General features: G+C 44.5%; 1 protein-coding gene and 1 non-coding gene across 3 annotated transcripts; both read right to left on the reverse strand.

The window, feature by feature from the left end:
* Nucleotides 1–1,869: 1,869 nt before the first annotated feature.
* Nucleotides 1,870–1,973, reverse strand: LOC129692625 (U6 spliceosomal RNA). The gene has a single exon (XR_008722732.1). It is a non-coding gene; the product is annotated as a U6 spliceosomal RNA (small nuclear RNA).
* A 7,766-nt stretch (nucleotides 1,974–9,739) lies between these two features.
* Btf3l4 (basic transcription factor 3 like 4) lies at nucleotides 9,740–25,100 on the reverse strand. 2 transcript variants are annotated; one of them, XM_055629009.1, is made up of 6 exons: nucleotides 24,971–25,100; nucleotides 21,932–21,998; nucleotides 17,462–17,575; nucleotides 12,520–12,721; nucleotides 11,468–11,527; nucleotides 9,740–10,165 (listed from the first exon to the last, which is right to left on the reverse strand). In XM_055629009.1, exons 2-6 carry the CDS (start codon nucleotides 21,983–21,985, stop codon nucleotides 10,119–10,121), a joined length of 477 nt encoding a protein of 158 aa, XP_055484984.1. In that variant the 5' UTR covers nucleotides 21,986–21,998; nucleotides 24,971–25,100; the 3' UTR covers nucleotides 9,740–10,118. The 2 variants fall into 2 exon arrangements, with proteins under 2 accessions (XP_055484984.1, XP_055484985.1); XM_055629010.1 differs by lacking the exon at nucleotides 24,971–25,100 and adding an exon at nucleotides 24,272–24,341.
* Between the last annotated feature and the right edge of the window lie 33 nt (nucleotides 25,101–25,133).

Consider the following 25,133-nt stretch of genomic DNA (forward strand, 5'->3'; position numbering starts at 1 on the left):
GCAGCAACACGGGGAAAACACTGCTTTCTTCTTGCGCTGTGAGTTCATGCGCCCGTGTTTCTCTGATCAGTCTCAACTCCGCTGTGATAATTCCTGTTTCGTTACGTCCTCAACATTCAGTTTCCCTCAGGGGTCTGTGCCAGTAAGGTTTTGGGTTTTTTGCTGTTTTATTTTGCTTTGTCAATTTGGTATAAACTAGGGCGATCTGGGGCAAAGGGACTGCAATTGAGAAAACACGTAGCTTGCTTGCGGGGCATTTTCCTAGTTCGTGGTTGATGTAGGAGGGCGCAGCCCACTGTGGGCGGTGCCACCCAGGGCCCTGGTATGAACCCAGTACTGTGGTGACAGAAACAGGAAGGTCAGCGGGCTTGCTGGCCACCAGCCTGGCTCCAGTTCAGTGAGAGAGCCTGTTTCAAGGCAGTGAGGCAGAGAGCGACAGATCAGGAGACCAATGTCCCCTTTCGGCCTCTCTACGCACACAGGCACGCACATGCACACAACATCTCTTGTGTGTGTGGTGCTGGAATAACAGCGCAAGTGCTCCATCACTGTGCCATCGCTGCAGCCTTTATCAAGTTCGTCTGTTTATTCTCTGCTTTTTATAGTCGGCATCAGAGTTCGTTTTTCTAGAGAAACCTGAATCCTTCCCTCTGAGCAGACGGATGCTTCTTTCCTCTGGGAAGATTTCTCTGAATCTTCCAGGCAGGACTGTTTTTCCAGTCACTCTGCTTTTTCTGTACTTCTTTCATATTGTGAGCGTTTATACAGCACTTAATTTACATGTTTTACCACTGGCAGCTCGGTCAATGTTTGCAGTGGTCCTCACTGGTAGCACTGAAAGGGATCCTGTCTTCTGGTGGACGGGAATGGTTAATTATTGGACAGAATTGTTAAGTTACATACAGGATTGGGAGGCGCTAGAGAAGGTTCATGATCAAGTGCCCTCCTGAAATCGGGTCCTAACAGGGAAGACCTTCGCCCTAAGCAATGAGGTGAGGGTGTCTTGGGAGGCATACTTGAAAAGCTTGACTCCCAAGGTTCCTTGGACAGCCCGGGAACTGCGGAGGTGAGCCACTGTCTCAGATGGAAAGGCAGGTGCCCGCTTCTCACCCCCACCACGCTGATAATTTAGAAAAACAACCTGGATCCCCAGGATCTGCCCTGACCCCTCCTCCTGGTCACTGGACTTATACTATTATTAATTAGCACAGCCAGGTGAGTATGGGGTCTGCTAAGATGAAAAGATTATACACCAAAGTCGCCACTGGACCTGGCTCCCAAGCGCCAGGAGAATGTGCTTGAGGGCTGGGGAGATGGGGTAAAGCTAGGTTGAGAGTTTCCCAACACTGAAGGGCTTTCCTGTGGCTAGATTTGACCTCCTGCAAGGGGCCCCAGATGCGACTCTACACCTTCGTTACTGTGGCACCAGAAGTTTTATTTTGTGGAGCCTGCATGGTTGGTGCTAGGTCCTCTGCATCTGTGCTACGGTTGTTAGCTTGGTGTTTTTTTGGGGGGGGGCTCCCAACAGTGGGAGTTGGAGGGTTCTGACTCTTTCACCTGTTTAGGGGATCCCTTTCCTCTACTGGGTTGCTTCCCGCAGCCTTGAGGGGAGGGTTTGTGCCTGGTCTTATTGTATCTTGTTGTGCCATGTTCAATTGATGTTCCCTGGAGGCCAGCTTCTTTCGGGGGGTGGGGGCACAGGGGAGAAAGTATATCTAGGGGAGAGGGGAGGTGGCTGGGGAAACCTGGAGGTGAGGAGGAGGGGAAGCTGGGGTCAGGATATATTGTATGAGAGAATAAATAAAAATTTAAAAAAAGGGAAAGAAAAAGGGTTTTTTGCTCTGAAAAGGAAGGAAGAAAGGAAGAGAAGGAAAGATGGAGTGTTCCATGAAATCCTGTGCCATCCTTGCACAGGGTCCATCCTAATCTCCTGATCATTCCAATATTAATATACGTACTGTTGAAACAAGAACTAAAGGATGCTGTTCCGAAGCTCTGGAAAGTGACAAGTGTAATCCACATTAAAGCAAGATTACCATAACCCCCAGACGAAAGTATGGAGGAGTCAAAAGGCTCAGATGACTGGGACTGAAGTAGCTCCGACATGCTGTAAGAGGCCAAGAGGAAGCCTCTGAAATGGCTCTGACAGTAGCCAACATAGCAAATCAAAACCTGTCCTATCCCAGGAAAGTGACAGAGTTTAATGCCTCCTTTAAGAATGCAAGGATGGCCAGGCGGTATTGGCACACACACCAGCACTCAGGAAGCAGGAAGAGAATCTCTGTGAGTTCAGGGCCAGCCTGATCCATAGAGTGAGTTCCAGGACAGCCAGGGCTACACAGAGAAGCCCTGTCTAACAAAACAAAACAATACGTAAGGACAACAAAGAATTCAAGGATGGATCCAGGCGTGGCAGCACGGACACGCAGCGCTAAGGATGGGAGAACCACGATTCCAAGGCCGCTTGCTCTACAGACAGCCTGGGCATGGGGAAGGGAGGAGGAAAGGGAGAAAACTGGAGTGGGAGTGGATTATGAGAATGAATGTGGTGATACCTGTCAAATTCCCAGTTGATCCAGAAGTCCGGATTCTGGGAAACTGTGGTTGTGACAGCTGACTAGTGGCCCAGCTTGGTACACAGTGGACACTCCCAGCTGCTGTTCCAGGCACAGCGTCTCTCCAGAAAACTCCATTACCGGGCTCACAGTCAGGGGTCTGGTAAATATAGCCTTCCCACGCCCGTCTCGAAAAAGACGACCATGGATGATAACAGTACACAATCCTAATTTTCCCCCGATATCAACACTCACGTGCCCTCTGTCACTTTTAATACAAAGGGCCAAAGCGGTCGGCCTTTTGCAGAACACCCCATCAGCCCGGTGTTCCGGTGCTATCGTGATTACTGGCCTAATTCGAAGAAGGTGTTACGCACTCTGGAGGGTCTAGTAAGGAACACCCTAACGGTAAGAGAGAGAAGTTAGATCTAGAGGGCTGACACACCCGTGTTGAGGGGACCAGTGACCCCTCCCGAGTAAAGAACGGCCATTTCCACAGCAGGCACATTTTCTAGGGTCCTTTGGGTTTTAGAGGTGACAGGTTTTCCATTTGGAATACTTCTATGGCCCCTTTGGCAGTTGTTGCAGAGGCTAGTAGCCTGGGGGTGGGGCCCAGAGTAAGAAGGATTCAAGGCTGAGTATGAGTTGCCATTGCTTGGCCTACGTGACTGGGAAGCATGTTACTGCCATACCTGCGGCGCCTTGGGTAGACTGTGACACTGACATCTCTAGCCACCGGGCTCAAACACTTTGTTGTTCACAAATTGCCAAATACAACTGATTCAAAGGTTACCTGATACACACTTAAACTACGCAAGTCCTTTACTGAAAGCTGCAGAGAAAGAAATAAAACTTTGTTCCTGAGAAGCCCAGGATCCAATTTTACTATATTTGTATGTTTTTAATTCATCCATTCTCTTTCCTTTCTCTGACATTTTGTAAGGATTTGTGTGTGTGTGTGTGTGTGTGGGGGGGGAGGTGAAAATGAGAAAGAAACTCAAGAACAAGTTTCTTAATTAAAATATATATTGAAAACCAAGTGTGGCACCACAATTCTGAGGTTGAGGCTAGGGCAGAATGATTGCCAATTCAAGCCCAGCCCGGACTTCCTGTTGAGATCTGTCTCAGCTAGTAAATACTGCAAATTTGACTAAAACCATTACCTATTATTGATGAAGACATACAGTAAATCATTCTTCCTCAGTAAGAAGCCAGGGTTTACTGAGTTCCCACGATGCGCCGCGGTATTTCAGCCACTAAATCATGCAAGGCACAGGAGGGGCAGTAGACTGAAATGTAAATATAGCGCCGCTGCTGGCATTCCAATTTTGTTTTTCTTCACACTCCACAACCACATGCAATCCCTTTGGGGTCAGAAACTGCTTTGATCTAGTCCAACTCCATTCTCATTCGAAGCCCTGCACTGACAATGAGCATTTCAAAGGCAACGTTTCCATCTGTTCAGGGGCTAGGGCTGGCCTCACACATGCTAGATAAGTGGCTTAAAACTGCACCCCCATCAGTACTTTTAAAATTAATGTTTGTTATCATTTATTACAATTTATTCACTTTGTGTTCCGGCTGTAGTCCCCTTCCTCATTCCCTCCCTCTTAGTCCTTCCCTTAGTCCACTGATAGGGGAGGCCCTCCTTCTCTTCCATCTGAACCTAGTCTATCAGGTCTCATTAACACGTGGGCTGGCATGGCTGCACCCCCTCCCCAGGAGGAGGTGGTCAAAGAGCCAGCCACTGAGTTCATATCAGAGACAGTCCCTGCTCCCCTTACTAGGGTACCCACTTGGAAACTGAGCAGCCTATGGGCTTCATCTGAACAGGGGGTCTAGGTCCTTGGTTGGAGTATGGTAGCCCAGGCTGGACTTGAATTTACAAGGCACATGCCACTATGTCCAGCCCTTCAATAAATTTTTGTAAAAAGTATTTAGTGTCCTCACTCTAAGATCATTAGTAGCCAGGAACAATCTCTCCATCTAGCTCTGACCGTGACAGTGGCAGAAGTGTTTTCAAGAACACAACAATCCTGCTAGTAGCTTGGTTGCGGTGGCACTCGCCTTTAATCCCAGCACTTGGGAGGCAGAGGCAGGCATATCTTTGTGAGTTCAAGGCCAGCCTGGTCTACAGAGCACTAGGACAGCCAGGGCTGCACAGAGAAAACACTATCTCAAAAAACCAAACCAGAACAAAAACCGTCTAGTAAGCAGCTCAGAACCAGAAAAGGACAGTTTGACATCACGGGATGAGAAACTGCAGTAATTCTCTGAGGTTCTTTTCCCAGTAGGGTTGCCTGCTGTCTTATTCTTGCCAGCTTCCGCACAGCCCGACGTCAGGGCTTCAGCTCAAGGCTACGTGGCCACACTCAGCTTATTAAGACGACGAGTCCTCAGAAGTGAATGGACTGACCCAGCTTACTGTATGGACTAGACGCTCCGCTTGGTCTGATCATCTGCAGCTGAAGTGAAGTCACATCCTACATAGTAGGAGTACGAAGGTACAGCAAACCCAGGGTATCACAGACCCGTGAGCTAAGTGTGCACTTTACCAGTGAGCTGTACACACCCTGAGCCCTTTTCTAGGCTTAAGTTCTGTGGGTATGAGCTGGACTTGTCAGTATCCTGGCAACAAACCAGGCCTGGAACACATACTGATAATTATTCTTTCCTTCTGTGATACTTTATTCATTTTAAATATACAATTTAACTTTATTTTATGTGCATTGGTGTGAGGGTGTCAGATCACCTGGAACTGGAGGTACAGACAGTTGTGAGCTGCCATGTGGGTGCTGGGAGTTGAACCTGGGGCCTTTGGAAGAACGGACAGTGCTCTTAACCACTGAGCCATCTCTCCAGCCCCTATTTATTTTTTAATATGTGCTATTTTCTTGTGACACCATGGAGACAGGACTTGGTGCCTAGTACTCAAGACTCTCAAAACCACAGCCTGGAGAATGTCCTGACGTCAAGGCTACCCTTCCAGTCACCTGTGACAACTGCGCTTGTGGTAGCTTAGCATTTAAATGTTTGCTCCTGCAGACCCAAGTTCTGTTCCCAGCACACACGTAGCTGCTCACAACCCATCTCACTCCAATTCCTAAGATTCTGACGCCCTCTTCTGGCCTCTGTGGGCACTGCATACACGCGATGCACAGGAATTCATGCAGGCAAAACATCCATATATACAAAATTAAATATATTTAAAGTGACTTCCTGAGTGATCCTTCAGATAGGTTGGACCTACAGAATAAAACTAGATAATCTGAATGTGCTATCCGACTAAAGGTTATATCACATAGGTTTCACTTCAATACATTACTCAGTAGTAGAGCCCTTGAAAGGCATGCATGGTACCCTAGGTTCAATCCCCAGCATTTCAAAACAGACAAAGGTTTTGGAGAGTACGGGGTGATGTTAAGGGATTGGAGCCTAGAATTTAATAGTTCTACCTAAGAATCTATATCAGTTCTCCTACAAATTAGTTTGACCTTTAGAAACTACTCTTTATTTCCTCTTTTACACTGAGACGATACTTGTTCTACCAAATGGAGAATTAAATGAAATACTTTTATAGTCGGTAAATGTAAGTTTTCATAGTCTTGAGTGACTTGTTAGGCACGATGTTGGCTGCTGGAGACAATGTGCGACGTGACGTCTATCAACGTGTTTATACCCTGGGTGACAGAACATATGTAGTACCAGCATGGTATGCTGCGAGATGAATGCAGGGCGACATACTCAGACAGGAAGTCTAGGAGGCTCGGCTTCTGAGCAGAATACTGGGAGAAAGACTAATAATAAGGAGGCTGTGTTAACCCAGGTGAACTGTGTCAAGGCAACCAATAAAGGCAGAGCTGAGGACAACGCAGCAGAACCCTGCTCTGCCTGGTTAACTCCCAGGAAACAACTCTCTGCCACGGTGTGGAAGATAACACACAGTAATCATCCTCCTTCACATTCCAAGACCTCTGCTTAAATCTTAAAACCCATCCTTCAGAGGAAACGGGCGGAGAGAATGCCGTGGTACCCTCTGAATAGAGCAACATGAGCCATGGCTCTCTGGGCTTGTCCTCTACAGCATCTCTGTGAAAGGTTACCCTAAAGCCTGCCATTTTGCTACTATTACACTATCTCTTGTTATAGTGTCTTTTTACAGGTACACAGCATACTTAGAGCTAAACACTGAATTAAAACCAAACAACCGAGTATGTCCCACATACAGCTTTTCTGAGAGCTGGGTAGCTTCTTAAATAAATGTAATGGAATTGTATAAGCACTCATTCCTTAATAATAAATTAAGGTGCTTGATTCTTAAACCATCCCTTGACGGGAAAATAGAAAATAAATGTCAGCATGAGACTATTTTGAGTGTCCCCCAAATACACCAATGAGATGCTTTTTAATGGTAAGACCACACAGCTAATTGGGGGGGGGGGTGCACACCCTCAGCCCCAGTGCTCGGGGCACAGCTCTTGAGTTTAGAGCCAGCCTAGTCTACAGTGAGAACGCAGCTCAAAACAACAGGCCACACAGCAATTTCCTGCCGTCTGTACTCTTCTGCCTTTCCTCCCTTTCATCTCACTTTTCCGTGAATTATTTTTAAAATGTAAAGGCAATATCCCATACCTCGCCTTTATTGTAAATGCATGTATTTAAGCCAGGCTGTGGTGGTGCACTCCTTTAATCTCAGTATTTAGGAGGCAAAGGCAGGCAGATCTCTTGAGTATTTTTTTTTTTAATTTACTTATTTTTTATTTTATTTACACTGGTGTTTTGCCTGCATGTGTGAGAGGGTCAGATCCTTTGGAATAGGAGTTACAGTTGTGAGCTGCCTTGTGGGTGCTGGGAATTGAATTTAGGTTCTCTGGAATTGCAGCCAGTGCTCTTAACTGCTGATCTATATTTCCAGTCCCTCTCTGTGAGTTTGAGAACAGCTTGATCTGCAGAGTGAACTCCAGGACAGGCAAGGACACACAGAGAAACTGTCTTGAAAACCAACCAAACAAAAAAAAAAAAACCCCAAAGCATATATTTGCACCTACACAAACACACAACTTGTAAATATAACCATTTAATTCATGTTTTTGCCAAGAACTGTACATTTACTAAAGTTTCACCCATATTTTTATCTTTATTTTATGTCTACCCACTCTGAAAGCATTGTTCTTTGTTGAGCATTTCAATATATTTTTGTTCAAAGAAGTATAGAAATAAGATAAAACATTGTTTCTTCTATTTTAAAGTGTGTGTGTAGTACAGTTGCCAAGGAAGCCAGAGTATGTCGGATGCCCTGGAGCTGCTGGGGACTAAGGCGTCTTCTGAGAGCAGCACACCCCTAACCACGAGCCATCTCTCCAGGCAGCGGAATAATGGTTCTTTACACAAATGAAGGCCAGAAGGAAGAGCTGCTGACAATCAGGTAAAGGGGGATACTGACCAGAATGACTCTGAGAAACTAAAATGTGACCAAAATGTGAAGGGTGATATGTGTATAAAATCTGTGCTGGTCAAAAATAAAGACAGCCTTCAACAGATGACAAAATCCCTTCTTAGAGAAGTCCCAAAGTGAGAGTCTCAGAACTGTGAGAGCAGGAGAAAGTTTATACTCACAAATATCTTACTGGACTGATGATGAAATTTAGAGTAGTCTGGTCATGAGGACAGGCCACATAAAGCCAGAATCTGGACCAGAACACAAATGTCCTTGCTCTGGATACACTCCCTCTTTCCATCCACTACGCTGTCTGTTGCTCTCCGACTCACAGTGAGCCTCTGGGTAGTCACAGCAACAAATTCTGGAGTAAGTGACCAGGTACAGTACTGACCTAACAATGAATGAGATTATTTTACCAATGACCACATGAGAATTTATTTATGGAGAGTATGGAGGAACAGAAAAAGAACTGCAGACAACAATTAACAAAGGCACTAGAGGAAATAGTCTCCTCTTTCGTACGGTTATTTTATTACTGTTATTTATTTTGTTACGTCCATATATTATATAAAACATAACAAAAAAAAATCAACAAATTTCTAAAATAAATTGAAAATGTCTGACAAAAAAAGACACAGGAGCTTTGCCTGCATGTCTACAGCCCTCTCAGTACGCTGCTGGTCTTCCACCTTAGCTATCAAGGAGAGCCGTCTAGCCTGAAACAGAAGTCGGCATGCTGCAAGGCTGAGCTGAGTTAGTTTGTGATGGGCCAGGACACAGGTCTTTAAGCCTCATCCTAAAATATTGGCTATAATAAATGCTGATGCAAAACACACGCTTTTACCAGACAGCAAGAGGAAACCTGAGTGAATGAATACACCTTACCTCCAAGTCCTCCGAGAGGAGGTAAGCAAATATATACTGTTTTACCACTGTGCCCTGCAAAGCACTGTCCTAAGCATGCAGGAGGCTGATCTGAGCAGCTACAATCAGTCAGATCTACCCAGAGGAAAGTTCGAGACCAAGAATGGGAGAGAGGCTGCGGAAGCTCTCCTGACCAGTACCGTTTCAGAGAATGCCCGTGTCTGCCACAAGAAATCTAGAATGCCCGTGTCTGCCACAAGAAATCTACATCTGTAAGTTCTTTCCATTCAAAAGGATGTGCCCAGCTCAACCTTGCTGAAAAAGAGGTACCCTAGCACCTGCTACCAAGAACAGCTAGGAAACAGGATAACCCCGGTATAAAACTATTTAGTAAGCACATTCCAACTAGTCCAGTTGAATCTAGCAAACCGCAAATGTGAAGGGAAATAAATGTTGAAGATGGAGTTGTTCCTCAGGGTAAGAAACAGAAAGCGGGATTAGGCACTCTCTCAGATCTCTATGGAGAACTGCCTCAAGCTAGGCAGAAGATAAGAGTGTTATCAAAGGCTGACCAGTCCATTTAAAGACCAAAATGGGGGATGCGCGGCACCAGGAAGGAAGCCAATAAAAGGAAAACTTCTGGGTCTGACTAGAAAGTGAGTCTAAGGCAGCCACATCAAAGGTGCCCGGCTTATGACTCCGGCAGCAATCTGGTGGCAAAATGTTCAAGACATCTTCAACCCAGAGAAGAGTATAAAAAAACACTACAGTTAACTGAGCAAATTAACACCAAACTTCCAACGGCAGGACTCTCTTCAGATCTGAAATCAAAGACAATCGCGTTTCATCAATTATGTGCAGTTACGGAAAACAAAGTAACAAATGTAAAGATTTGTTTTATTTCTACTAGAGGAAAGAATAGGCTAGATATAACTGTTATCCAACTTGTGGTCCACTGTGTACACACATACCCACATACATACATATACATACACACCAAAAGTTCCCCCCCAAACCAAAAACCACCCTCAAACTGCACCAATACTTCATATTTTGACCAAAAGAATAGATCCTGGGAAGAAGTGCAAAATGCAAAATCAAATGACCAAGAAATGCTGAACAAACAGCATTATTAATATACAAAATATTTATATTACTGAACTAATAACAGGTGATGTTTCTCCATGTCTGTAAAACTTTGGAACAACAGAGCTGATTGTTAAATCTAGTCCATGCCAGCTTCCAAAACCCAGAGGATTTTAGTTAGCTTCATTTTTCGATGCCTCATCAAAATTTTCTACAAGATCTGACAAAAAGAAGAAAGGAAAAAAATAAGTAAAATGCAAATGAGTCAAAATAGTTGCACCTAGTAGCAGTCAAAAAAACAGAAAAGGCAGAAACAAACTAATGGCATTTCAGTACAATGACTTTTATAAAGCAGTAATCTTAAGGAAATGACTTTTAAAAATGTATGCAAAAATAACCAAGTGAATAATATTTTAATGTCACTTATAGCGCCAGCAGTTTTCAGAGTTGCTTTATTATTTTATGTGTATTGGTGCTTGCCTGAACGTCTGTGCACTGTGTGTGTGCAGTGATGGAGAGACCAGAAGGGGGCACTGGGTCCCTGGAATTGGGATTACAGAAGCTTGTGAGCCTGTGCGTGAAGCTGTGAAGCTCGTGAGTGCTGAAAACTGAATCCAGGTCCTCGGGAAGAGAAGCCATTTCTTCAGCCCCACAGCAAAAATGTCAACAGTAACAATGTATGCTGACAATCACAGTGATTTCAACTTAACACATGCATGTGACAGGTTCTGAGTTGTGAGTGAGGGGACTTCTGTATTCTTATTCATTATTATCCTCTCACAGGGATCTCAGTCTGGTGAGATCTTTGTGATCTGGTCTTTGTGATCTGTATCTAAAGAACTTACATAAAAGAGAAATAGCATAGAAGACAGCTAAATTCACTGATAATAAAGTAGAGCCCACACTGAGGGGGTGAGTGTGACCCAGGCTGCACGCCAGGAAGGCTGTCTACTATTTCTCAAGTCCCCAGAACAAACAGCTTTGTTCAGGTGAGTGACAGGCCCCTTTGGTCTGACAGAAGGCCATAGTGTCTTTGTTCTTTATCGGACAGCCTTCTGCTATACAGTAATCTTTTACAAGGTTCAGCATTCCGGAGCCAGGCTTAGACCGTATTCTATAACCGGATTTCAGGATGTCACATCTCTTCAAAGGACTTAAGGGATATTTCTCTGACCTGAAGTTCCAGTCCTTAGTTTTCTAGCCTGATGATGATGGGGGAAGGGCCGCTGTCTTCCAGGTCAGCTAATACCTTAACTAGAAGCCTACCACATCACTATAAATCAACTGGAATTGAGTCAGTCAAAAATCTTCTGAAAGTCATCTATGTAGTATGTGAAAAAAAATTTTTTTTCCTTAGTTTTAAAAATTATACTGTAGTGTGTGTGTGTATGTGTAGGTCAGAGGATAACTTGCTTTGCTGGTTCTCTCCTTCCACCGTGTGGGTCCCAGGCCATCAACCATCTTTACCAGAACAGTTTCACTGGTCTGAGACAAACTTTAACAGCAACAAAATGTCCTTTACCTGGAACGTCATCATCCTCCTCGTCAATGTCTTCTGGTTTGGGTGCTTTACTGTCCAATACTACAAAAAGTTGATTTGAGTATTAGTCCCTGAGAACAGAGAGCTTCACAGAACTCTAATGCTTACCTTCCCTCTGTCTAGATCTCATGGCTGTGTGTGGTCTTTGTTTTTTTGCTTAACTAACACTAAAAACAATGAAATTTTAACTTAAATTAACTATATACTTACTATAGCTGGTAATTCTAATGTGCTCTAAGGGTAAAAATTAAATGGCAATGAAGAACCTGAGAAGCTTGAACAAAGGTATTGGTCATACTATCTCACAACTAGAAAATATGAGAGACCTTTTTCCCACTTAATTTGATCTAAGTATCTAGCTATGCAGTATGACCATGTGACTTCTGAAATACAAGGCTCTTTGATGGTTGGAGAAAACAAGGCATGCATGCAATCAAAACCAACTGGAAATTCAAAATTGAAGATTACCATATTTATAATGGTAAAACAGCAGCATAGCAGCAATCAACAATATTTTATCTGAAGACACATTTCATTAATCAAAAAGAAAATTATGGCCAAGGTGGTGGCGGCTGTGGAGGTGCACGCCATTAATCCCAGCACTTGGGAGGCAGGTGGATCTCTGTGAATTTGAAGCCAGCCTGATCTACAGAGTGAGCTCCAGGACAGCCAGGGCTACACAGAGAAACCGTGTATCAAAACACCAAACCGAACTAAAAACCTCCAAACTACAAGTTTTATGAAGCTCCCAAATGGAATTATAAAAAGTAAAAGAATGACCTACTGAGGCAAATCCCCTCCGCGTAAGAAAAACACCTTTTCCCTATACAGCTGGGGCTAACCTGAACTGCTGCTGGAATTACAGGCGTGTGCCATCACACCCTATTTATTTCCTGCTGGGAACTCAGCAGAACCTTTTGCACACTTGGCTGGTACTGTCAAATGACCACACCCCTAGTCTAGACTCGGTCTTTTAAAATCAGGCTTCTGCCTACAGCAGGGGAGAGGCAAAGGCACCGACTGGAAAGACGTACCTTGTCTCGGGAACTGTTCCGCTAACTTTCTAAGGCTCGTTAAGCTGTCAGCACCAAGCTGACTTAATATTCCGGGAAGCATTTCTGTGATTGGTTTGGCTTCGGCATGACCAGTAATTGCAAAGGTGTTAGCGGAGAGGGAAGCTTGGACTTTGGGATTGTTGAAATGAATAACTGTTCCATCGTCTTTAATCATGTTCACCTGTATGGGCACAGAAAACAATGTATTTCACAGGCTAGATTCAACTAAAATATATTTTTAGAAAAGCAGTTTTAGTAATATGCCATTTACATAGTAGTAATTCATAAGCTATGAAACAGTCATGCAGGTGGAGAAGTTCCGGCCACTTTTGTTTTTTGTTTTTAGTAGAACTATGTCTAAGAACTAGCTTCTCTCTCTCTTTTTTTTAGATTTATTTATTTTATTATGTATACAATGTTCTGTCTGCATGTACACCTGCTCGCCAGAAAACGGCACCAGATCTCATTATAGATGGTTGTGAGACACCATGTGGTTGCTGGGAATTGAACTCAGGACCTTTGGAAGGGCAAGTACTGCTCTTAACCTCTGAGCCATCTTTCCATCCCCAAGAACCAGATTCTTAATGAGATCAGTTACTCAATTTATAGTATCAAACAAAATGAGTGCAACTGCCACTTGGTGGGGTAGCAGCTTACTGAGGACAGACAGAAAGGAGGAAAAAGCATGTGGCAACCGCGGAAATACATACAGGTAACTACTCACAAATTCACAGCGACGACACAGACATTTAAGCATTTTACTTCTTTGGAGGCTCAGAAAATGCAGCAAAATGTCAGTTTCCTTTTTTACTGTGTAATTCTTTTTGTTTTTGAGATCGGGTCTCATGTTATCTTTGGCTGGCCTGGAACTCTGCCTGTGAGTGCTGGGAATAAAGGCATGGACCTCCACACCTGGAGTGAGGCTTTCTTTTATCACACGTGTACCCGAGACCTAGAAGGGTTTTGGTTTTTGTTTAAAGAGCGTCGGATGCCCTGAAGTTATCTACATTTGTGAGCAGCTGTGTGGTGCTGGGAACCTAGCCTGGGTCTCCTGCAAAATCACCAGGCACTCTTAGCTTCCAAGCTGCCTCTCCAGCCCCGTCATGCTACTCTTTACAAGCAATTGGTCAGTCCTTTTGGTTCTTTCAAAAATTGTTTCTTAAGATAGGGTTTTGCTGAGTAGCCCTGGCTGTCCTGAAACTTGCTCTGTAGACCAGGCCGGCCCCAAATGCAGACACCTGTCTGCCTCCGCCTCCTGAGTGCTGGGATTGAAGCTTGCACTCCCAGTGCCTGGCTTCTTTTTAAACGTTTATTACTGTGCATGTGCACGATGGGGGCCTGAAAAGACGCAGCGCTCCTTCCACCTGGATGGGCTCGCAGACAACGCAGGTCGTGGGCTTTTTAAAGCCACACACAGGGATCTTGTGATGTCAAGTGAGGCTCTCAAGCAGCTGTGGCCACGGTGGGGTGCTCTGGGTAAGCAGAGCTGAGCCCACCCCCAGCCCTTTACACTTCACTTTGAGGTTGGTTCTTTGTTTCTTTATTTTCATGTGCACTGGTGTTTTGCCTATGTCTGTATTCGGGTGTTAAGTTGTGGCTGCCCACAACTGTGGGAGCTGGGAATTGAATTCAGGTCCTCTAAAGAGCAGCCTTCACCACTGAGCCATTCACAAAGATTCTTACTAAGCTGCCAGTTGGCCTTGAATTGTGATCATCCTGCCTCAGGCTTCTAAGTATCTGGAACTACAGATCTGTACTGATAGGCCTGACAGTTTTCTTTAATCTTTATTTATTTATTCGAGACAGAGTTTCTCTGTGTAGCCTTGGCTATCCTAGACTCTCTTGTAGACCAGGCTCGCTTTGAACTCAGATCTGCCTGCCTTTGCCTCCCTGAGTGCTGGGATTACAGGCACGTCTCACTGCACCTGGCTCTCTAATTCTGAAATACACCTTCTCAACCACCTTCATTAATTTCTGCAAACAAAGCTCTCACACACTTAACCACTTGAACATGTTTTGTTAATAACTGAGAGTCTTTTACTACCATCCTGCCATTATTTCTTTAGCTTTTACCAATGTGAACTGGTTATTTGAGATTATTCTGTTATCCTGGGATTTACTGAATAAATAGAAGACTGAATAAATGCTATTTAAATTGCTATTTCTCACTCATGAATTACCTTTCTGCATTTGTTCTGTTTTGGTATGATCTCATTTACACTAGTTAAATGTGTAAATAATGTCATTCCACCACGCGGTTGACTCCACTCCAAAAGTCACCTTGGTGATGAGCTCTTTGTCTATAAAAAGGCCAGGAGCACTAACACTTAAAGCTGTCCTTGTCCATCACACAGGTGCTGAGTGCTCTCAGGGCCAGTGGGCTTCTCTTCTTCAGAAGGGTCAACACTGCTGACAGCACAGGATGGAGGAGCAGAAAGGGGCTCCTCAAGCTTCAGGCAAGACTTTAACAGAGAAATTACAGACACATCCCTAGAAATTACAAAATAACCACACATTCACAAACTTTGTCAGGCTTCATTTCCGCAGGCTGAAGGTTGGGTGCATCCTGACACCTGTCTTTTTAGTGTAAAATGCTGATTGTCTCATTTGAGTGTGATAAATAAGATGAAGTCCATTTTAGACTGCGGGTAAATTTATTCGTGATTCTTTTAAATGGGTGGTGTAATGGATGCAGCTGAATGAATAGAAAGATCAGAAAAGAGTGGAAAGTTAATCTTAGAATATCAAGACTGGAATACAAGAAATGAAAAAGGCCAGAATATTTCATTTCCGATGAGTTTCCCTTCTATCCTACTAAGCAAATGGCAGTTATGTAAGGTTCCTGGGCACAATCAAAGGATGAATTTCAGGGCTAAGCAAGATCAGTTCTCCTGCTTTTTCAGGCAAAGGAAAGAACTTGTCAAATTCACAAAGCAAGCTATGCATTTCACATGAGTTTAAGCCGTGCAATGTATACAGGCAAAGGACAAGGGGCCTTAACGTGCTAAACCATCTTGCTGCTCTCGTATTCTAAGACAGATCTGATTTTCCTATCCCAGTGTTTCTGAAAATCATTATATGATTTGCTTTTTTCAAGCCAGGGTGTCACTACATAGCCTTGGCTAGTCTGGAACCGCTATGTATTCCTGGCTGGCCTCAAACTCACAACGATCCACCTACCTCTGCCTTGTGCATGCCAGGATTAAAGCTGTAGGCCACCATGAGCAGCCCATTACATATTTTCATGCATACTTTTTATCCCTCTTAAGAAGCTGTTTTTAACCCAAAAGTATGTGAGTAAGTCAGGGCACATATAATATTCTACATGTTCCTAAGCAGAAATATTTTAAATCTGCAAAAGTTATGTAAACAAATGTCTTGCTACCGAAAAGATCAAGTTCAGAAAGAGAAAAAAAAAAAAAAGTAAAACTTTTTCATCTTAGATTGTTCAGATATCTGAAAACTTCACAGTTGTTATCTGGATCATTAATTCCTCCCTGTGTGCTCTCCTCTCCATAGAGCCTGTGCGGCCGGGAACGCCTGGAAGCAGGCAGAAGCGGTGAGAATATGCATGCTCCCTATGACAGGCAGCACTAATTCTCGGTGTCGCTCTAGGCTGTGACGCCTCAGAGCGTTACAACTAAGTGGGAGTGTGGCACATGGTTTTAATCTCAGCACTTGGGAAGCTAAGCAGGAACACTGTGAATTCTAGGACAATCTGGTCTATATAGCAAGAACTTGTACCTAAAAATGAAAATTAGAGTGACAATATCAGCAAAAAGGAAGTAACTACAGTTTTAGTAGATGTTATCATAAAGGCATGTAAGAGCTGAGAGTAACTCAGCGACAGGGTGCTTAGCTAGAGTGCACGAAGCCCTGACGTTTGGTTCCTAGCAGCGTGCATACGGGCCAGCCTTGTCTACCAAGTAAGTTCCGGGACAACCAGGGCTACATAGTGAGGTCCTGTCTCAAAAAAAATCAAAATAAATAAGTAACAAAAATACGGAAGAAAGAAAGGGAGGAGTTGAATTCACATAAAGCTACTTCTAGAAGTTTTTTTGAAAAGGTGATAGACTTTGTAGTACAGAAAAGTGAATTTTATTTTATTTTATTTTTTTTAAGTTTTTTTGAGGCAGGGTTTCTCTGGGTAGAGTTGGCTGTCCTGGACTCACTTTGTAGACCAGGCTGAGCTCAACCTCAGACAGATCCACCTGCCTCTCTTTCCCTGAACGCTGGGATTACAGGTGTGTGCCACTGGACCCAGCTTAGAAAGGTGAATTACAGTAAAATTAAAAGTCTCACTTGAAAAAATTATTAGGCTTTACTTCTATATTATTAGAAAAAATAACGTGAAAGCTGGGTACAATAACATGTCTGTAATCCCATCACTCTGGGAGGCAGAGGTAGGCAGGCGGATCTCTGTGAGTTTGAGGCCAGCCTGTTCTATAAAGCGAGTACAGGACAGTCAAAGATACACAGAGAAATCTCGATTCAAAACACAAAACAGCAACAACAAAAACCTAAAACGAAAAGACAGACAGACAGACTTGCTAGGCCCTAGGGCACATGCTCTGTTAAATACCAATACTAGGGAGGCAAGATCCCAAGTTAGAGACCAGTCCAGGATATAGAATGACCCACAGAAACAAAGCAAAACAGAAAAAGAAATCTTATGTTACATTAAAGCTCACGAGCAGCTTCACAGTTGTCATACATGCAAATACCTTAAGTCTGAAAAGTATAAAGAAAATCTTTAACTGCTTACTAAAATCATTTCATCCCCAGACCAAATTCAACCACTACATTTTTTCAAAGACACATGAACGGAGTATTAAAGATTCTTCCAAGCCAGTATTTTGATTTGAAAGTCAAATGTGCATGTACTAGTTCTCTATAATTTATGTTTTCAAAGTGCCCATACCTCTTCAATACCAGCTATATTGTTCACAGCCAGTTTCTTCAGAGAACTCTGAAGCTTTTTGTCATCAGCAGTAGCTGTCCTGTGTACCACCTTCTTCTTCCTGCGAGCTGTGCCCTGGAGATAACCAGACAGAGGTGTTACTATGCATAAGGACTGGCTACAGCAACCACATCCTCCCAGCCACAACCTAAAATCTGCACTGGAAAAACTAACCATACAGCAGTGACTAACAAGACTACAGAGTTTTTGATATTCAGCCAACACCGGAAAGACAGCTCTAGTCAGTTACCATTCCTTTTCAATGTCTACATTTTCATTTCAATACATTGTTTCAAAATACTGTTTGTTAATAGAACACAGTTTATAACTCTAAGACCATTTAGTATGCTTTCTAACAACTTTCAAGCCTTGCATGCTTTCATAGAATCCCCAACAGCCCCTGCCAATAAAGTCTAAGGATGGTGTAAAATCTTAGGAACTATTTTATAGTGAGATTTAATTCTACTAGTGAGTATGGCAGAGTCTGAGAATCCAGAAATGAAAAAAGATCAAGATCTTACTTAGGTTCATGTATTACAATAAAAGGGAAATGTCAACAAGTACTTAAACAAATTAGATCATTTCAAACACAGTGAAGACATGAAAGAGAGAGAGAGAATAAAACTAGTAGAAGAGAAAAGCTGCTGCTAGGAATGAGACCCAGGACTGGGAAGGAGCGATCGGGCAGCAGGAACAGGACTGAACTTGTCTTCTGGACAGGAAGGGGTGCCAGCGTGGCCAGAGCAGAGTGAATAACGAGGCAGGAAAAGGGAAGTGACACCCGACAGCACACAGGGTCACACCACCTAGATTAGTCTCCAGGGCAGGTGCTCAATGTTATTTCAGTTGCAGCAGGAAGCAACTGCCAGAGCCTTCACCTGACCTGCTTGCTCTGGCAAGGCTGCTACACTAACACTGGACCTGGAGGCTGTGAGCCAGTCAGGGGCGGGGCACAGGAGGTTGAGAGGTAAGAATGTCACAACACAAGTAACTTCTGAGGGGCTAGTGCGGGCTATGATGATGAGGCTTGGGATTTGGGCCTAAGGTCAAAAATAATACTATGTACCTAAGTCAGGGCAAGTTCATTTCTCTGCTGATAATTGGAAATGAGGGGTCAAGATATGGTCAGTGGTTAGGAGTACTTGTTGCTCTTCTAGAGGATGCTATTCAAATCCTAGCACCCATGTCAGGCAACTCACAACTGCCTGTACCTCCAGGTTCAGCAGATCCAATGCCCTCTTCTGGTCCCTGATGACACCAGTAGACACAGAGACACATATATACAAACAGAATACATTTTAAAATATTTTTCCATTAAAAACTATTTAAAATAATGGGTTAAAAATTTCTGGGCCAAGAAGCTGGAGTGATGGCCCAGCAGTTAAAAGCACTGGCTGCTCTTCCAGAGGACCTGGTTCAATTCCCAGTTCCCACGTGGCAGCTCATAACTGTCTATAACTCCAAGATTTGACACCCACAGACATACATGCAGGCAAAACACCAATGCACATAAAAATGATTATTAAAAAAAATTCTGGACCATTTTTCCTCCAAGACAGGGTTTCACTATGTAGCGTTGGCACCATGCAGAGCTGCTCTACTGAGGTGCTCAGCTAAGCCACCATGCATGCAGAGTACACACACCTGTAATCCCCGCATGCAAGAGGGAAGAGAGGCAGGAGGATTGCTGGAAAGCCTGAGGCCAGTCTAGTCAACATATCAAATACTTGGGCAGCATGGACTTTAGAGAGAGACTCTGCCCCAAAACCCAAAATGTTCACCCTGTCTACAGATTTAGTAGTCCGCTAATCTCCCTTACCTCCAAGACCTTAGAGTCGGTAATACCACGGTCCCTCGTTAAATCAAAGCCTGGAAACACCCTTAGTCCTTCTCAAACCGGTCTGTCACTAAATCCTGCCAGCACAACACCTGTGTGTATCATGTTGTACAACAGCTTCTAGACTGTTCTCCATGTGATCCCATTTTACAAACTGCCACCAGTCCTAAACAGGCTGTCATTTCCTCTTTTGTGCTGTTGTTTTCGAGACAGGGTTTTGCTATGTAGCTCTTGCTGTCCTAGAACTACTCTGTAGAGCAGCTGTCCTCGAACCCACAGAGATCCACCTCCTGGCTCTACATCCTGAGCACTGTAATTAAAGACTGGTACCACCACACCTGGCCATTTCCTTCTTGAAGTTCTCCAATAGCTGCCCACTGTGTATGGATAAAATCCCAAGCTCCTTAGAATGGCATATAAAGGTATGATGGAGTCCAATCTACTTAGTCACTTCATGCTATCCACTTCCTGTTTCCTCAGCACCCTGTGTGCCTTTGCACATATGCAAACAGCAATCCCCATTTTAGCCTACCTCCTACTAACCCTTTCACCTGCTGCAATTAAATCCTTATTTATCCTTTAAATCTCAACATGACTCTCCTATGTAAATATTTTGTCCTTCATTACAATACTTGCTATTCCTCATTATAATTGTGAGCATGACGCTCTTCCATGTTATGTCAATGTGGAGAGCAAAAAACTTGTTTATTTACTATGCTTGGTACAAATTATACATTCTACTAACAGTAGATAAATTAATGCATATACCAACCACTACATTAAAAATACATAATTATGGGGATATGACTTGGAAGGTCAAGGGTTTGTGCCAAACCTAAGGAACTGAGTACGGACAACCGATACAAGGAGTGGAACAGCAGCATGCACTTGTACCCACACTGGAAGGCTGGAAGGCGGAGACAGGAGTCTAGCCAGCCAGTCTAGGCAATCAGCAAGCTTTAGGTTTGGGGAGAAACCATCTCAAAAAATAAAGCGGGGCTGGTGAGACGGCTCAGCAAGTTAAAGTACATGCAGCTAAGCCAGACAACCTTAGTTCAATCCTCGGACCCCACAGGGTGGAAGCAGAGAATGGACACCTGAGCTCAGATCTCCACGCGTTTGCACGCACACAAAAAATATGTGAAAAAAAGTTAGTGAGCAACAGCATGTATGATGCTTACATATGTGACCCCACACAAGCATGGGTCCACAAGGACACACACGTATAAACCACCCATGTGCGTATGCGTGCGCGCGCACACACAAGAAGTAAAGGTAACTGGGGGGAGGGGCATCCGGCCCTTCCAGGTCTTATCTAGTTGTTACAAACCTCAAGTCTGGCATGTGCTACAATGTGGCCATTGTAGCCACCCATGTGCCAATAGGACTCCACACCGTCCAACTTTAAAGTACTAGTCACTGCTTCCCTCCACTGTCCCCACCCTCGGAGCTCAGGAGCCGGCTACACGATCCATGTAAAGCATGCTAATCCCGGTTACACAGCGCTCTACCTGTCCTTTCCCACAGCCATCCATGTTTGAAGTAAGTACTGTGCTTTCTTTCTCTTTTGCAAACACTGTGCGGGGCAAAGATGAGGGTATAGTATTTTCTTTGAGCCTCAGGCCCCAAATAAAGGGAAAACAAAGGTTCTGGTGCTTACAACTTCCCAAGGCTTTAAAGTGAAAACTTTAAATGTTCACAATTCACCAGCATGAAAGAAAATGCAGGAATTTGGGAGGAAAAATCAGGCAATCCACAAAATGTACATTCACTTCAAACATTCCCAGCTGAAACTGCTTGTGCGTCAATTGCAGGTAGCCACATTTCATCAAGACACAGGAGCCCTAACAGCTATCATTCCCTACACGAGAGACGTCACTACCACCGCCACTAACCATTCACCATGGCAGGTCTTTGTAAACAATGCTCTAACTTCCAGAAGCATCTTTGATTATTTCTCTTTTGCAGATGAAAATAATGGAAGCTTAGCAGGACCAGGTAACTTGCTCATGTCGCGCAAGCAGATGTTCAGAGTTGGGGTTCAGTGTCGTGGGGAGTTGGCTTGATGGTTATGCACAAGAACCAGTCTGGCTCCCCAGAACCCACAGAAAAGCCAGGTGGGTGTGGTGGCCCCTGGAACCCCTGCGAGGCAGCTGGTGAGATTCTGCCTTCATGTCTAACACGGAACACGGATGAGAAAGACGCCACCGACATCAGCCTTGGGCCTCCACATGCACGTGCAGGTGCATATGCTCATACGCCTACACATGTGAACACACGCAGACACACTATGCCTACACATGTGAACACATGCAGACACACTATGCCTACACATGCTGACACACAGGCCTACACATGTGAAACATGCAGACACACACACAAAAATAAAAAGTGAGAATTCCAACCAAGGTCTCTATCTTCATGACCCCATCAGAGAGATTACCTGTTTTAGACCTAGACAAATTACTGTCAAACAGCAATGAGGTCTGCTTTTAATCACTGAAAAGATATGGACTCAATGCCCACACCCACAAAGCAGCTATGGTATCTGGCAATCAGATGTTCTCCTACTGTTTGTCTTACACCACACTCACCTTGCCCCCTATCCGGACCTGAGCTTGAAGTTTGGCTAACTTTTCTTGATTCATGCTGTTGGCAAATCTAGGGGGGAAAACAAATTTGTTAAATTTACTGTTTTACCGAAGTTAAAAACTTAATTTATACAGACAATACCTTTTACGTCACTGAGTTTATGCAGAATGCATTCAGTTATGATCATATCAATACTGTCTATATTCTTAACAAATAGTGGTAACCTGTTCTGGCTTCACAAACCAATTTTTAAAAAAACTGAATACAACATGGAGTCAAATATACAAATAGCAAATGAATGGGATTCAAAGTTGCCTACTTAAAGCTCCTTTCTTAAAACACGACTCAGTTCTCCGGCATTCAGAAAAACCTAACCAATTATGAAATCTCCTTAGGCAAGGCAGCTTGTTCTTCTAAAGACTTTCACAGCAGAGAACAGTTACCAAATGTTATTAGCAAAACCTCAAGTAGATGGCTTCTCTGGAATCACACTCTGTATTTCTTATAAGGAAAAATATGACACAAAGAAAAAAGCCTAGGCAAAGAACTTTAACAGTGGGTTGTCAGGCTGTCAAAACACAAGGAAGTCTCGTCCTCTGTTCAAGGTCAGACGTGTTAATAATAGGGAACCAGCAGCTTCGTGAACACTTGCTCTTTCTTTAGCACCCGAGTTCACTCTAGACCTCGCACTGTACTGACAGAGCACACCACATTTGACTGGGTATTATTGCATCTAGGGTAAAATGTGTCATTACACAATTTGACAAAGATGAATCTTGGTGGGGAGACAAAAAATAAGCTATGCAGATTGAGTTTTGAGGATTCTAAGAACATTATAAAATCATGAATTCTGGTCTGGCCAGTGACATTCCTGCTATGAAAAACAACAGTCCATGCTCTAGATACAGGTAAAAGCTAATTGAACATTCTTGTTTGACTTGTTCTGTGGCTTAACAGATCATTACTGAGAGGTGAAGGAAGAAATACAGGAAAAGGCTATTATTAAACTTTTTTTCTTTTTGCTAATTCTGTGACCTTGTAACTGTATTGTTCATGTGAGAAGGATACTGTTTTTTACATTTGAAGGAAGCAAAAAAAAAAAAAAAAAAGGAGAATCAAAGATGATGTAAATTACTAACCAACCATTCTGCACTGGCATTGAACCTAGGGAACTGACCTGCACATGTCACGGCAGTAGGGCTGAATTCATTTCACAAATAAAAACTAGAACCTGCGGCTTTTCACTTTGTTCAACACTGCATCACAGTGGTCAAGCAGGTAAGAGTCTTGTATGGGAGAAGTCATGTGTAGAATCCAGTCTTGGGTGTGTGTCAATCTTAGCTGTACCATAAGACTTAAATTTGCTGATATAAACCTCAATCTTGTATTCAAATATCCACAAAAGGACTATAGCCATGAAGGTATAATGAAATAACAAAGCACTTAAGGAATTTCTTGCAAAAAAGAGGTCAGGAGAAAATATTAGAACTAAGCACAGGACAAGCCCTTTGGGACTATTCTGCGTTTTGAGTAACAATCCCAAAGAAAAAGGGATGGAGGCTGGAAAGACAGAGTCCAGACTTGTTTGAAGCAAAAGCAAAATTAACTCTCTCTTGTGGTGTAGATGAAAGAATGACTCCATTCCAGCTGACTACGATTTAACAGTCAGCTGGATAACTATGAGATCTTATTCCTAAGGAGTAGCTCAGAAAAAGTGTAATTTTAGGGAGCCTGGGAGTTTAAACCAGCAGGGGAGGGAGAAATGTGGCCTTTTGTCTACGGCTAGTTGGGCTGCGTGGGATTCAAGTAGGAAAGATTTAGACTCAGTCTGAGACCTCAAAGATCACCTAGTCTAATCTTTACTTGATATTTTTAATGTACCTGTCACTCGTTTCATGTGTGAGGTCTTCTCAAATACCTGTCAGTGCAGCAGGGCATAAAGAAGAAATAGCCTCCTTCCTAGTTTAATAGAAAATGGAGGCCTGGTAAGTTCCTTTCGTGTCCCAAAGGGAGAAGTGACTTCCAAGGGCCACATGATCACTGAGTTGAACATCCACAACCTTTTTTGCACTTTCTCAAGGACTTCCGAGAAGAGGTTCATGAGATGGATCAGTATTTATTGAATACCCAAGTTCTAGGTACCCAGGTTTTCACACACATCACTCTTACACAGAGATAAAAGTAATTTGAACTTTCAGCCCCATCTTTATGGGAAGTTTCTCTAATAGTACCAAAAGCTATGGAATCAGAAGGCCACTTCCGGCTTTGGAAAGGTAATTTAACTTTGAAGTTGTGTTCGCTTCTCCCGCATTAAGAAAAGTATATACCACCGCACACGTTACCGGGCCGAAGGCTAAAAGCTCAGCTCATCAGGATCACGTGAGATGCTGGGTAACTACTGTTACCGCTCTTTCAGAGGACCACTAATGATATGATGAAAAAAAAAGAAAAGAAAAAAAAAACGTGGGAAAACGGAAGTTGAAACCGCCATTCATCAGCTGGGTCACACTACGCCAGGCGATCAATCAGGCGGTGCGCCGGGGTTCCAAGAGCCGGCGGTGTCCAGATCAGGACAGACGTGTAAACAAACACGGCCAGCACAAAGTGAAGAGCGCTGCGACCCGGCGGGGGACCCAAGAGCTCGGGGAGGGGGGGCCGGGGCCAGCCTCAGTTTCCCCAGCCGCAGCCTGGGAGGAGCGAGCGAGGCGACAACAGCTCCGGGCGTCTGACACGGCCGCGGTGGCGCCCAGAGTGGCGGGACGAGGAGGGGGTGCAGCCTCCGGGGCCCGGATCGGCGCGGCCGGCGCCCGGGCCCGGTGCGGCCGCGCGGGGCGGTGGTGCCGGGGACCTTCGCTCAGGTGCCGACCCCCAGCTGCGCCGCCCGTAACCGACGGGCCGGGCCGGCCGCCCCCGCCCCCGCTCGTCGCGCCACGGCGGAAGTGGCAGCCGGAGCGGACGACGGGCGTCGGGAGGGGAGGGCGCGGGGAGACCGTGCGCGGCGGCCGGAGGCCGTGGGGCGGCGGGCCCGCCGGGGGTCTCACCTGCAGCGGGGAGGGTCCTCCGACGCCAGCACGCGGCGAGAGCAAGATGGCCGCCTCGGCCGAGACAGAGAAAGACCCCGGCGGCGGCGGTGGCGGCGGCGGCGGCGGCGGTGGCGGCGGCGGGAGCGGCCCACGTGACGCGCGGCCCCGCCCCTCCCGCGGG

Source organism: Psammomys obesus, unplaced genomic scaffold (assembly GCF_907164565.1).
Source record: "Psammomys obesus unplaced genomic scaffold, mPsaObe1.curated_primary_1811, whole genome shotgun sequence".
Classification (NCBI taxonomy): domain Eukaryota; kingdom Metazoa; phylum Chordata; class Mammalia; order Rodentia; family Muridae; genus Psammomys; species Psammomys obesus.